This window comes from Gouania willdenowi, chromosome 5 (genome assembly GCF_900634775.1).
Source record: "Gouania willdenowi chromosome 5, fGouWil2.1, whole genome shotgun sequence".
NCBI classification, from domain to species: Eukaryota; Metazoa; Chordata; class Actinopteri; order Blenniiformes; family Gobiesocidae; genus Gouania; species Gouania willdenowi.
Window position 1 is genome coordinate 35,365,643 of NC_041048.1, and position 14,118 is coordinate 35,379,760.

Sequence of the window (14,118 nt, forward strand, 5' to 3'; positions counted from 1 at the left end):
ACGACTGAATGCGGCCTTCAATTTCACCCTCTCTCCGTTCGTAACAACAGAGACTGGGAACGTGAGGACGTCACTGAAGACGAATAGAAATCATCCATCGCAGTGAGAACCCCTGCAAGTGGTGAGAAAAGGCTTTTTGTGGAACCCACACTGGGAACCATCTTGGCTGGACATCATCTTTTTTATTCGTCGGGTTGATGATTGCAGCTCACTACCATGTGACTTCATGCCCATTATGGTTTCTAAGGTTGCCAGCTTTCTGACTTTGAACTTTTGTTTTTGGGCCAAAGAGTATATGAAAGATGATATGTGCAACGAGGTGTTTCATCTTTGTTTGACAGAAATATTCAACCCAGAAAAGCTTGTTTGCATTTAAAGCTTCAGGGAAACAATAAAGTTAAAGCCAGCCAGAACCGGGCAGAAAGGATGTAGTCAATAATTCATCTTCAATGTTTCATGAATAAGTAACAAATAGGGAGTCATTGTGCTCATGTCCTCACTCAGTGAACTGCTGCGTCCTGAGAAGATGAATGTCTCTACGGTTCTTAACCTTAACTGAATGAAGTTGGATGAAATAAAGTGGATGTGAGTGAGACATCTCAATGTCTGTCTTTTGGTGGAGGCACTGGGAGTCTCCCAGTGTCAGTTGCAAGTAAAGCAGAGAAATGGGAGAAGTGGGAAAAGATGAAAATAAGGAGGAGGGGTGAAGGGGGAGACACTCACAGTTTGTTGAGGCTGTCCAATCCTGAGAAGGCCCCATTGGTGTCTTCTATTGTGCCTGAAATGTCATTATGGTCCAGCTCCCTGCGGAGAAACAGAGAAAAGATCTGGATAAGAAAGATGGGGGGAGGGAGGCTAGGTGGGACAGAGTTTGCCTGTACTGCAAAATTACTCTGGACCTGACATAGGCAACTGGCGGCCTGGGGGCTACATGCGGCCCTCTGTCTAATTTTGTGTGGCCCCCAAAGTAAACAAAATTACTCCAAAGACACATAAAATTACACAAAAATACACAAAAATGACTACAAAAACCCAAAACGACAACTAAAATGCACAAAGTAACTCTAAACGCACTCAAAATGACATAAAAATAACTCCAAAAACCCCAAATGACAACACTAATGTAAAAACTGACTCTAAAAGCACAAAAAATGACATAAATGCACAAACTTAGTCCAAAAACACAAAAAATTACAACAAAAATATAGAAAACACACAAAAAGACTTCACAATGCTTAAAAGGCTTCAGTACAAGCTTAGTCATACCCAAGACCAAATTGATTGAATCATTTAGGAAATAAAGAAACATAAATTATTGCACACATTCCATTAGCTTAAAGTAGTAGCTGCAGATAAAGTGTAGCTCTACCCTTCCATCATAGCAATAATTAACAACAAGTAAAAACAACAGTTGGAGAACTTTGCTAAACCATTAAAAGACTTTCATCACATTTGGAAAAGTGCCTTTGAAGGTGATGGCTGGCCCCTCCCATTCACACACTCCCTCAACACATTGCTTTCCAAACCCGCTCTTATCTCCCCCTGCTTCTTTCACTCTCTGCTGGCTGCTGTCTTCATTGGAGCTGGACTGTGCTGCCAATTTCCAACTCTTTCTGGCTGGCTGGATGTGAAAGGCCATTGCCTTGTTAAAACAAGCCCTATGGGGGGTGGGTGTAAAAGAGAGAGAGGGAGGGAGAGAGAGACTAGGCACAGGGCGGGGGGCCCCAATGAGCACAACAACCCCTGTGGCTGAATTAAGGGGAAGCCAGACTTGTTTGGAGCTTTCACACCCTGATGTAGTCTCCAGCCCCATGCCAGCCCTACTTGCAGCATAGACCCAATTAAAGCTCCCCAAGCTCCTTTTCAGGGCTCGGCCTCAGCCTTTCCTCTCCTGCACTGATTAGATTAGGTCTGCCTCAAAGACCCAGAGAGCAGGAGTGATACAAAAAAACAGACAGGGGGTGAAACCTGCCAAAATCAGGACTAGCATCAAGTGTATTGATGGCCAAACACTCTCAAGGATGAACCTATCAAGTTGTGTTTTGTCTGGTACATCTTTGACTTGGGTGACTTTCACAGACAACAACAGGACAACAAAAATACACATAAATGACTGAAAAACCTCACTCGACAACAAAAGTGCCGAAAGTGACACCAAAAACACACAAAATGACAGAAAAATACACAAAAGAACAACACAAATACACAAAAATGACAGAAAAATACACAAAAGGGCAACAACAATGACTCGAAAACCCCACTTGACAACAAAAGTGCAGAAAGTGACTCCAAAAACTTAAAAGGACAACACAAATGCACACAAATGACTCAGAAAACCCCGCTTCACAAATAAAGCACAAAGTGACTCAAAAAACACATAAAATTACAGAAAAATACACAAAGGAACAACAAAAATTACTCAAAAACCCCATACGACAATAAAAATGCACAAAATGACTTCTAAAAACACAAAATGACAGAAAATCAGGCCTGGCATCAAGTGTACTGAAGGCCAAACACTCTCAGGTAAAGATGAATCAATCAAGTCATGTTTTGTCTGGTAGATTTGTGACTTGTGTGACTTCCACAGACATTTTGGAAAAAGTTAATTTAAATACCACAAGAAAGACAATTGTGAAACATCTTCTTGTCTGTCTACTTCTGTATTTGCTAGTTACTGTAACTGGTTAGCCAGCAAAGGCAGTTCCCCACTGGCCTGCACATTACTCATGCTATGAGGAAAAAAGCCTGTATAACGAGCCCTGGCACAGGAAAGGCTCTGTCTCTCACTGGCAAATTGTACAGCCAAAATGATCTTGGTTGAGACCCAACACCCCTGTGTCTTTCTAAGGATTTATCCATTTGCCTTCTTTCCCCTTTTTTCTCTTTTCAAGCAGAAGTTGGACAACAATCAAAAGAAACCCATGTCTTTATTCACGGCTTCTTAGAGCAGGGAACGTTCTCAAGGGAAAAGAGGGACATGGAATACTTTTCAATGCAAGTTTGTTGGGAGGCAGTGTTTGAAGAACAAACTCAAACCCCCAAAAACAAAACCAGACAAAAGGGACACAAACAAGAAGGTGCAAAAGAAAGCCTGATGAAAGACACCTCCTAAAGTTGAGCAAAAACAAAGTCAAGAATGAGGCATGTCATGAATACAAATGAGATTTCCTCTTTCAGATGTAAACAACCCTCACTTTCTACAAAACAAAACTGGTTAAAGGGTAAAAGTCAGCCTCTATACACCAATCATCAGGCAGGATAAAACCATTAGGCTAAAATTGGAACGGCTGAGCATTTGGTGGGTGTGTAGAGCGACTAGAAGGTTCATGTACTCACAGAACACGTACAGCCTTCAGGCCCCTGAATGCTCCCTCATTAATGTGGCTGATGGAGTTGTGGCCCAGCCGCAGGTTTTGTAGATCCCCTAGCACAGCCAGGATTCCCTCGTCTAGACGAGTCAGGTTGTTGTAGGACAGGTTCCTGGTGAGACAAAGGAACGGAGCGGCACGTTTAGAACAGAAGTTAGAGACAGACAAAGAACAAGTGAGGAAAACAGGCTTTATCACTAAACTTTAGAAACAATTTTTAAATTTAGTCGAGAAAACCGTTAAATTACTTATTACTCAGTCAAGGAGGTAATATTTCTATCCGTTTATATATCATACTAGTCTCTATGGAGAAAACAGGCACAAAAAGTTCCACAGTGTGCGCGTGCACAAAGGGGTTTGTTCGGGAGGTGAGGGGGAAGCGTGGAGTGCCTCACGATTCTACAAACCCCAGCTTTAAAGAGACATTGGCTTCATTCTGGTCGGGCAGGTTTCTCTAGGGCCGGGTCTTCTTTTTATGGCCTGATTAAAGCTCTACTATGTGCGTGTATGTGTATCCTCCACGTGTGTGCGCGCGCGTCTGCGTCATCCGTGCGCACCCGTGTGTGTGTGTTCCAATATTACTGGAGGTCCCACATAATACCTCATTTAAATTTGAAAAGCGTGTCTTTTGAATAAAATGTTATTTCTTGTCTCTACATTGTTAGTATTTATTAGTGGAGGACCTATAACAAGGATGAGTAACTCTCTCACTAAATGCATCATCACCAATTCAACAAATAACTTTTAGCTTTAAAGTAAGACAGGAACAAAGATAAAAAAAATTAAAAAAAAAAAACTTTAGCTTTACTTTACTAAATTTGGCCCTCAGAGAGTTAAAAATTTCTAAAGTTTCAGTGGTGCTCGCTCGCGCACCACGCGATCCCCCTATGCTGTGAAAAATTCCTGGTGAGAAGCATATGATCAGTGATCCAGATAACGTTGAATATCTGTCAAAGAGGCGATTTGGTGCCTGGCGGAGGTTGGGTCTCTCTGTGCTCTTGTTTTACATAACTTGTGTAAAGTGGTAGTCCTTGTGACTTTTTCTTACTATATTTCTTACCCAGGATTTTAAAATATCCCTCCCCTCTCTCTCCCAATTCTTCAATCATTAATGATACACTTTGTGCACTGTAGTTTGTGAATATGGCAAGCTTTTAAATAATACAAGCACCTAAAAATACCTATTCTCCATTACTACAACCTGGTCATGGTGTGTTTTTAAAATAATCTTTAAGAGAAAATTAAAATTTCAACCATTCTAATGATCCATCCATCATGTAAAGGCTTTTTTGTGTATCTTTAACGTAAGAGCTGTGGTAAAACTTAAATAAAGCCTGGAGTACCTTCAAGCAGTAGTGAAAGGTAGTATTGTGTGTTTTACAGCCCTCTCTGTGGCCCTCTCCATCTGTCTCTGTGTCCAGAGCTCAAGTTTGGTTGATCGGTCATGTGTGCAGAGAGGTCAGCCTGGTGCATCGGGAATGCAATAATAACAGGTTCCTCATAAAGACGAGCCACTCAATTCTATCAGCTGCCACGGTTATCATAACCTCAGATAATAAAGCCATACAACGGTGCTCAGGGCTGGGATCCATCACTTATTCAAGAGACGTACTTACAGGAAGCCGTGGTTAAATACACAGCACAATCAAACAAACATAGGCACCACAGTGGGCCAAAGCTACTGCCGAGTTAGCAACGCCTCAGCTGAGAGGAACTCTTTATGGCAGTCACGCCATCGGCACCAGAAACAGTTTCAAATATTTAGTGGGTAGACAAAAGCAGTGAAGGTTATCCTGCTGTGTAATTACCACAATACAAGCAACGGGGGATTACACATGGGTCCACCAAACCACAGCGCTTTACACAGAAGCACAATAAATGTTGTATGCAGTTAAGCTAATGACTAATTATAGGATAAACAGGCTTACCCTGATAGCTATTAAAGTAAAATGTCATTTGACCTGAGGGAACGTAAGGTTTCTGACATGGAAAGCTTAGAAATCCTTTACCAGACAAAAACTATTTCTATTTGCTTGTCACTTCACTCTCACTGTAGGTTTAGCGACTTAGAACAGTCATTCTTGTACGTTTTTGTCAATGTATATAATGTGTTAATGCTGCTACTCACAATTCTCTCAGCCTCTGGCAGAACTTCCACCCATCAGGGTTGATGTGGGATATAGAGTTGTTACTGAGGAACAGTTGTTGCAGAGAGGTGAGGCCGTACAGAGAGCCACTGTTAACCTCCGTCAGGTTGTTGTGATCCAGGTGGCTGCACGAGACAAAGTAGAGTTATTATGGATCAGATTTGGTCCGTGGAGACAATTTGATGACTCTAATTTACGTACAAACAATTTATGCAACGTTTCTAAGTCAATTACTACTACGTCTTCGTAACTCCGTTATGATTACGGTGACCGGCATTTTTTCCAATTACAATTATTATCCCCCTGAAAGTCAATTACAATTATGTTTTCAATTACTATATTTCAATTACAATTACTGAGAATTTAATAAATAAGCCCATAAAACTTAACCTTCCTCTTGTGTTAGCTTTCAGTTAGCATCTCTTATGATAACAGGCTAGTTTTGACCTAAATCAGCTGTAAAATACACTGAAAAACATTATCTATCATATAAGTTGTTTTTTATCTCTTGGTTACCTTGTTAGGCATCTTTATCTATGAAAACATTGGTATTAACATTTTTGGTGGGATTTCAAACTAAAAAAGAAAATTTATGGGTAAAATGATTGTATTTAATCCCCATTTAATTAAAATTCTTAGAAATGTTAATTTTTCTTTATTTCTATTCTGTTTTAGTGTTTCTTCTTTCCATTTCTAAATATTCTGGGGCATCTGTTAAAAAAAAAAAGAAAAAAGAGCTATTCTTCCCCTGCAAAAAGTATTTCTGATTCTGATTCTGAAGAGAACTGACAGGTAATGAGAAAAGTTGATATGAAACACATTTTAATAATTGTTAACTACGTATGTGTAAGCCATAGAACTGTAACATGGTTGAACAGTTTTCTGTTTAATGAAATTGTAATGAATAGTTTATGTAGAATTTCCATGAAATGCCATAGAGATTTCATTGAATTACAGTTACACAGTCTATTATCTAAAACTAATTACATTTAAATTATGATTACAAGAGCAAGTTTTTTCTATTATAATTATGTCATAATTGGTCATCATGTATGTACTTGCCAAGTACATATTTTAACAAAAACTTTGCATATTGTATAATTTTTGTTAAATTGTCACTATAAACTGATCTGTATTTAAAAATTTAAAAAAATAATTACGTACAGGACTTTCATTTTGGCCAAATCCCAGAAGGCTCCGTCGGTGAGTTTGCTGATGCTGTTCCTTTGCAGTTTGAGGATTTCAAGGCTGGACAAACCCTGAAAGGTTAAACCCTCTACCTGCCGGATCCGGTTCCTGTTCAGCTCACTGCAGAGAGACACAGAAGACATTTTACTCAGGAATGTAATGCCTCCATTCAACAACAACATTAATCACAGCTGGAAAAAGCATTAAAACCCCCAAACTAACTTTAGAATCACTTTTTAGTGTTTTTTTGTTGATGGTGCTGTGAAAAAATACATTTTAATCAAAAGTGTCAAGCTAGATTCCTTACATTTTACTTGCAATGTAAAGCAAAAGACACTTGTGTTGCAAAAAGCTGTAGACGAATTGCGCGCACGTGTGTGTGTGTGTGTGTGTGTGTGTGTGTGTGTGTGTGTGTGTGTGTGTGTTTGTGTGTGTGTGTGTGTGTGTGTGTGTGTGTGTGTGTGTGTGTGCGCGTGTGTGTGCGTGTGGGCTGTAAAAGCCCAGAGGTTGCCAAAGACAAACATCCACAAGGTTCTTTTGTGTTTTATGTGCATCACCATTAGCCCGTGCAGATACAATGTCACCGGGGCCACCTGTCGAACAAAAGGCACCTGGGTGAACGAGCAGGGCCCCGATGGCGGCGCGTAGTAGGACAAGGGGCTCTCGTTACAAAACTCCCTTTTCTTCACAGAAAAGAAGCTGATGAGCTACAAATGGCTCAATGTCGCTGCGGGAAGTTTGACAAAGATAATGGAGCACGGGGACTGAGCTAATACGGTGGAAGGCCATAAATCACTAAAGGTACAGCTCTGGTGTTTACAAAGTCAAGTCATATACAGCCCTGGAGGTAAAGCTAATCACTAATAAACAGACACTAAAAACTCACCTTTATGAAAACCATTAATTAGTTTCAGTTTGTCCAACAGCTCACGCTACTATTATTATTATTATTAAACACGCACGTAGCTTAAGCACCGATGTCAGAAAAGGTGTTTCCATTACAGTTTTTCGCAAAATAAAAGCGATATATCTAATATCCATTGAAGGTTGTTTTGGAGCCTCGTAACTCCGGTGAAATCTTGTCCTGCAAGACTTCGAAGGAGGAAGATGGACGCTCCAAACCTCCTACAGCTTCAGTCAAATTCAATTCAAGACTTTTTAATGCCATTTGAAATTAAATTTAAGACCAACTTCATAGTAAACAATATTGGGCGGAAAAAAACAATTCAAAATCAATTACACAGGGTTAGGGTCAATTGTTTCCAGGGCCTAGAGCAGACTGACGGGCCCCAAAGTAAACACACAAAAAGTCAGTAAAATACTCAAAAAAAACAGACTAAAATAAATAAAAAAAGACTAAAATATTCAAAATCACTCCAAAAGCACACAAGATGACGACAAAAATAGCTAGAATTCTATAAAACAACAACAAAAACACAAAAAATAAAAACCATTAAGAAAAATTCACAAGCATGACGCGTCTCTGCACAGAGTCCCGCTGCAACCACGTCACTGTTTTTGACTAATTACAATCATAAAATCATACTTATGTGTTAACATTTAAAACATTGATTTAAGACATTTTAATGACAATTAAGGCCTTATTTATAGATTCATTAATCAAATGCCTTTTAAGACTTTTAAAAGATCTACGGTAACCCTGCTTATAACACTCAGCATTCCTTTGTTGTTGCTGTTTAATGAGGCAGTAATAATTTAACAAGTATAATGTTTGTCACCAGACTAACTTAACTGATTACTCATCACAATATGCACAACTGCTACATCACATTGCACTCTCACCTTAAAATAGTCGACTCTTCTCCACCCCTTCCATTTCCTACCATGACTCCCTCTTCCCTGTTCCCTTCCCCCTCACCAAGGTGTAACACGGCCCTCTCTTTTGACATTCTCCCTTTAATAAAGTCTTTCTTACCCTTCCTTAGGGAGTGCTGGTGATGGTCACAACTATGCAATAAAATAAATTCATTTATTTAATTGCAATAACAAAACATGCATGTACTGTTGACCTTTGACAGCATGTGCAGGCAAAAACAAGTATAATGCTGATAAATGTCTCAGTCTCCTCTTCTGTCCACATGTACCGCGCCATGTTTTCTCGGCGAGAAGTGGTCATGTGACCAGGTACGTCACATTCTGTGACGTGTAATTGCGGTAAAAGTTTTTCCATGGCACTTTATTGATACATTTCAACATGGAAACATCAGAAAGCATAAAAAACTTTTTAGCATTATTTGAGGGTTTTTTCAAAATTCGGGTGTTTCCATTACCAGTTTTTATTGCATTATTTAGATTTTGCACATTTCCAAGGGTAATAGAAAAGCAGCTTAAAGCTCAACTTGTCACAATGGCAGATAAAAGCTCTCTTGTCAGTGCATTATGCCATAAAAACAGATTAAATCCAGTGGTACTCACAGCTGGGTGAGCTTTGGAAGCTGGAAGGCCCTGACGGGGATCTGGCTGATACGGTTTCTGCTCAGTCTGAGAACCTGCAGTGTCGATCCCAGATGGTCGAAAACTCCAAGTTCAAGATGGCCGATCTTATTATTTCCCAGGTACCTAAACAACAAGAAACCATGATTTAATAATATTAATAAAAAAAACTCAAAGTTAACATCCTGTAATCAGTTTTTGAATTGCGACCAGGCTGCAGAGGTCTGAATAAAACGATTGGAATAAAGAAAAGGCTTAGAGAGCAATATACAATGCAATGCAATGACGTAGTACTCACAGGTCTCTGATTTGAAGGCCTGCAGGGAAGCAGGGCCCTCGCAGCTCGGTGATGTCATTATTGCTCAGATCCAGGGTTTCCACAGAAACCAGCTCTCTGCTCCTCCTGCCATCAATAACCCGGATCCTATTATGATGTCTACAAAAAAACAAAAGAAGAGCAAACATTTGTTTGACAATTCTGTTGAACAGCAGTGCACACTGTGGCCTCGCTAAATGAGGGTCTACAATTCCCCTCGACCAGGGCAGGAGACCACTAGTATCACTTTGTCCACATTAGACCCCGAGCAGGGACGAGTACACAATACAAAGTGGTTTTCATCCACCACAAAGAGAGCTTCAAAACATTGTGGGACCTTTTTCAAACATTTACAAGCACCCAGAGACAGACTTAGATGAAAAACGCAGCTGTGATTAAGCACAGACACTTAAAGGGAGATTTCTGAGTTTTGTTGGGTACTTAACAAGACTGATCATCAATGACAGTCAAAATAAACTATACAAAGAAGGGGCACTATACACAATCTTGAATGAAAGCAACAAGACAAAAGGGGAAAAAAATATTTGCATGCATATTTTTTAGGGCTGGGACTTTAATTGCAATATTACAGAAAAATAACGCACAAAAAAAAATGTATGCAGTTATTCGCTTTTTTTTCACTCCAAACAGTGCAGAACCTTTCTCATTGCACAAGTCCCCAGTATACCAATAATATTGATGCACAGACTACAGAACGAGAGACGCTTTGTGGGTGTTTTGGTTTCTAATAACACCGGATAGAAAACAAAAGCCCAGTTGTGTGCCTCCACTGCCACCTCAATGCTAAACATGTTGCAGCTAGCACGGACACTCGGACAGTGCTAGCTGAAACATTCAGAAAAAACATGAAAATAGCTTACTTAAATTTAAGTTTGTGCTTTGTGAACAATGCAACCATAACATTCTTTATTCATATTGCATATTATGTTAGCACTCAGTGATGAAAATAATGAACACAATGTTGCTGTTTAAGCTCATTTATTGTTTCATTAATTCCATCATATACCAAAATTCCATTCGCATTCCAATTGCATTCGGTACAAATACATATGAAATTAATAAAACAGTCAACTCAAATAGCTATATTAAGCAGGTTTGTCATGATTTGGGAAGTTTAAAAGCTAGTAACGACATCTGATGATATAGAAATCCAAAAAAACAGGAAATGGGTAACTCTCAAATGTAATTGGGGACATTTTGAAATAGAAAATCGAAGCCTGTACACAAGTTAAAAAATAATCTACGCATTAATTGGGCAGATGAAGGCATTGACTTCCACAGTATGAGTGTCAAGGCAAGAGTAACAAGTTCTTAAATTGTTTCTGCTTTAGATGAGATGCTAATTTGCATAGCAACATTTACTGTATCCCATCTTTATCAGTCACCATGGCCGTATTTGAAATGTCATACTGACTGATGTCAAAATGAGTATGTAGTGCATTCACATAATTAGTATGGAAATATTGAGTATGCGAGAAATACCCAAATGTAAACTATATGGGGACATTTCCTAAGTATGCACGGTGGGCACACTTGTCATACTCAACCGCCCCATGATGCATTGCCATCGGAACGTAAAATCGTGAAACCATACTTATAGTAAATAATAGACAGTACTCATTGAGTTTGTAGTGTATAGTATCGTAGTGTGCCATTTTGAACACAGCCCATGATCCTTCAAGTGAACACGTGTTAATTCTGACTTCTGATTGGCTCAGGTAATGTCACGCCCCCTCCCTTTCACAAAAACATTGAAATATAGCCACTGATTGGACAAAACAGCTCTATTGAGCTCTGTCTTTTCTGGAAATGTCATGCATTTACGTTTTCTTTGCATTTGTTATAGGTTTGTATTTAGCCAGTTAAAAAATTATATTATTAGTTCTCAAATAAAAAATAGATAATGATTAGTTGAAGAAATTAACACTGATGTGTGAAAGATAGGCACACACACACACAAACACACACACACACACACTGTTCTGTGTGCGACTCTAACAGTAGCAACCCTAGGAGATTCTTCGGTGCTTGTGTTGTGTGCGTAAGCATGTGTGTGTGTGTGTGTGAGCTTCAAAGTAGGAAGTGAGCAGGTGTAGCAATCCAACTCATCACAACAAGGTCAGTCCCTCCTTCTTTTCCAACCTTTAGCCAGCAGATGAACACACACGCGCACACACACACACACACACACACACACACACACACACACACACACACACACACACACACACACACACACACACACACACACACACACACACACACACACACACACACACACACACACACACACACACACACACACACACACACGTTTATTGGTGTTTGAGTGGAGGAAGAAGAGGAGGTCACACCGCAGGAGCCCACCTGAATAAACAGTGGCCAAAATGGTTAAGGATGGGCACACATGCACAAACACACACACGCAGTCACACACACATACAGAGACACACAGCACCCCCCCCCCCCCACACACACACACACACACACACACACACACACACACACACACACACAGACAACACAAATAGCTGCACACATGGGATGAGGCAGCCGTAAGTAGTTACAGTGAGCAAGCAAAAGAAGAGAGGGAAGGAATGAGGGAGTAGAAAAGGAGGCGGAGTCCTGGGTGAGTTACAGGGTGAGGTGGGGTCAACAGCTGGTGACCTTCGTGGGGAAAAACAGATCCATCTCAAACTGGTGACCTCTCTCTCTCTCTCTCTCTCTGACTCTTTTTCAAGCTCTTCTTCTACCGCTCAAAGCAGATTTCCTCGTACTCCGCCCTGTTGTCCCACAGCTGTGAGAGAGACGGAAAAGCCCTCAGCCTTACTATAGTTTAATGTCCACGTATACAATAGTAACGTTTGTTAAAAGCTTCTCTCACAGGGTGTGGGATTTCTGAAGGAGGAGTGCTCGTTTCCCTCCTGTGCTCTTTGATGTGCAGTCGGCTCTTTTCACTTCTATTCCACTTTATTTCAAATCCCATTGCCCTGGAATTACTGAGCATCTGATTATCATGAGCTGGGGTCATGTTGACACTTCTTTAGAAGTGTGGAAGATATGTTAAAGCTGATGAAAACAATAGTTTTATGAGATAAAAGTGTAGGCCTCATGCATTAATAAATCGAAGATCATTTGCTTGAGAAAAATGTGAAAGGTTAAAATTGCCGCTCGAAAGTTTGGTTTGATCTTCCCTGTAATCACTCTTTAATTGACATTGTCGGAAAGGTTTAGTGCATTGCATCGTGGGATGTGGAGTCCTGTATACGGATGCACAGAAGCGTTTTTACTCCATTCTTACTGTGATTTCTTGTGCTTCTTCGCCACACAAAAAGGTCAGTGATTCGCTACAGGACTCCATATCCCACAATGCAAAGCAGGGATGTGCATTGCATTACCTTTTAAATTACAAATGGTACGAAATACCATTACCATAAAATTTATTCCATTTTTTTACTTGCAAGAACAAGTAAATTGTAAAAAAATAGAAATCACATCTATAAAAGTGCCCTGTATGTTTTATGAAAATAATGTGCAATCAACTTCCAGCTAAAATGTATTGAGGCGTTTACGTGCTATGCATATGTTAGCGCAAATAAATGTTTTTTTTTCATTAAAAAACTTGATTTAAAAAAATGGTTTTGGACATTTTTTTTGGATCGATACGATGCTCGTACAGTGAAATATAGATTTTTTTTGTTCCAAGAGAGTGTTTACATTGGAGATCAGAACACACATTCGAACGGGAATTTCAATATTTTCTATCTTCTTTATTTTTACTTAAAAAAACAACAACAACAACAACAACAAAAAACACTGGCGCCCACTCTCCTGTTTCTAGTTTAATCTTTGAGTATTGATTGTCTGACATGTTCTTCTCAGGTTAAAGCATTTATTGTCTGGATATGGAAAAAAAAAGAAAAAAGATTATCCAGCAGAGTTATATTAGTACAGTGGTTCCCAACTTTTTTTGGAAGAATTTGGCGACCTTAGAGACATTTTTTTTCCTCTCAAATTAGTTTTCGATCACGTTTGTTTTACAAATACAGAGTAGCCACAATTAGTGACAAGTTGTGCTAGCTCAGTTGTTTTTTTTACCTGCATTTTAAATACAACTAAAATTACATTCATATTAGAAAAAAATTTAAGAATATAATACAGATTGTGTTTTAATTCTAAACTCCAGGCAACCCCACAAGGGGTCCCGACCCCAAGGTTGAAAAACACTGTATTAGTAGGTTTTATATTGGATGTCTTTGATCTTGATTAGACAGGATTTTTGGATAATGGGAATGACTGTGCTGCTGTGTGGTCCCGTTGACTGTGTTTTTAGAAACTTTCCAGGGCACAATAAAGGTGGGGCAGACTGGGGGAAGTTCTCACTCGGATGGGTTTTAACAGCCTTGAGATTAGTGGGACCACATCTAAAATGCTCTCAGACATTTGAGTTTGCCATCAGATTAGCGTCTGAAAGCACTTTCTTTCTGCCTCTGTTTGTATGTCTTACACTAACTTGTAGTCAGACTGCATTCCACATGAAAACAACTCTTGCTCTTTATTGTGTTCTTCTCCACTTCCTGTATCCTCCCTCCATCCCTATCCCTATTTCCCGGTAACCACT

The 14,118-nt window shown here is 39.6% G+C and overlaps 1 protein-coding gene across 2 annotated transcripts in view; it reads right to left on the reverse strand.

Annotated features, from left to right (window-relative positions):
• lrig1 (leucine-rich repeats and immunoglobulin-like domains 1) overlaps nucleotides 1-14,118 on the reverse strand; it is a 50,925-nt gene that overhangs the window by 13,479 nt on the left and 23,328 nt on the right. For both annotated transcript variants that reach the window (XM_028447281.1, XM_028447279.1), the window contains exons 4-9: nucleotides 9,459-9,596; nucleotides 9,143-9,286; nucleotides 6,683-6,826; nucleotides 5,500-5,643; nucleotides 3,340-3,483; nucleotides 724-804 (exon numbers count right to left, since the gene is read on the reverse strand). In XM_028447281.1, coding sequence (XP_028303082.1) covers nucleotides 724-804; nucleotides 3,340-3,483; nucleotides 5,500-5,643; nucleotides 6,683-6,826; nucleotides 9,143-9,286; nucleotides 9,459-9,596 — 795 coding nt within the window. The remainder of the gene's footprint in view (nucleotides 1-723; nucleotides 805-3,339; nucleotides 3,484-5,499; nucleotides 5,644-6,682; nucleotides 6,827-9,142; nucleotides 9,287-9,458; nucleotides 9,597-14,118) is intronic.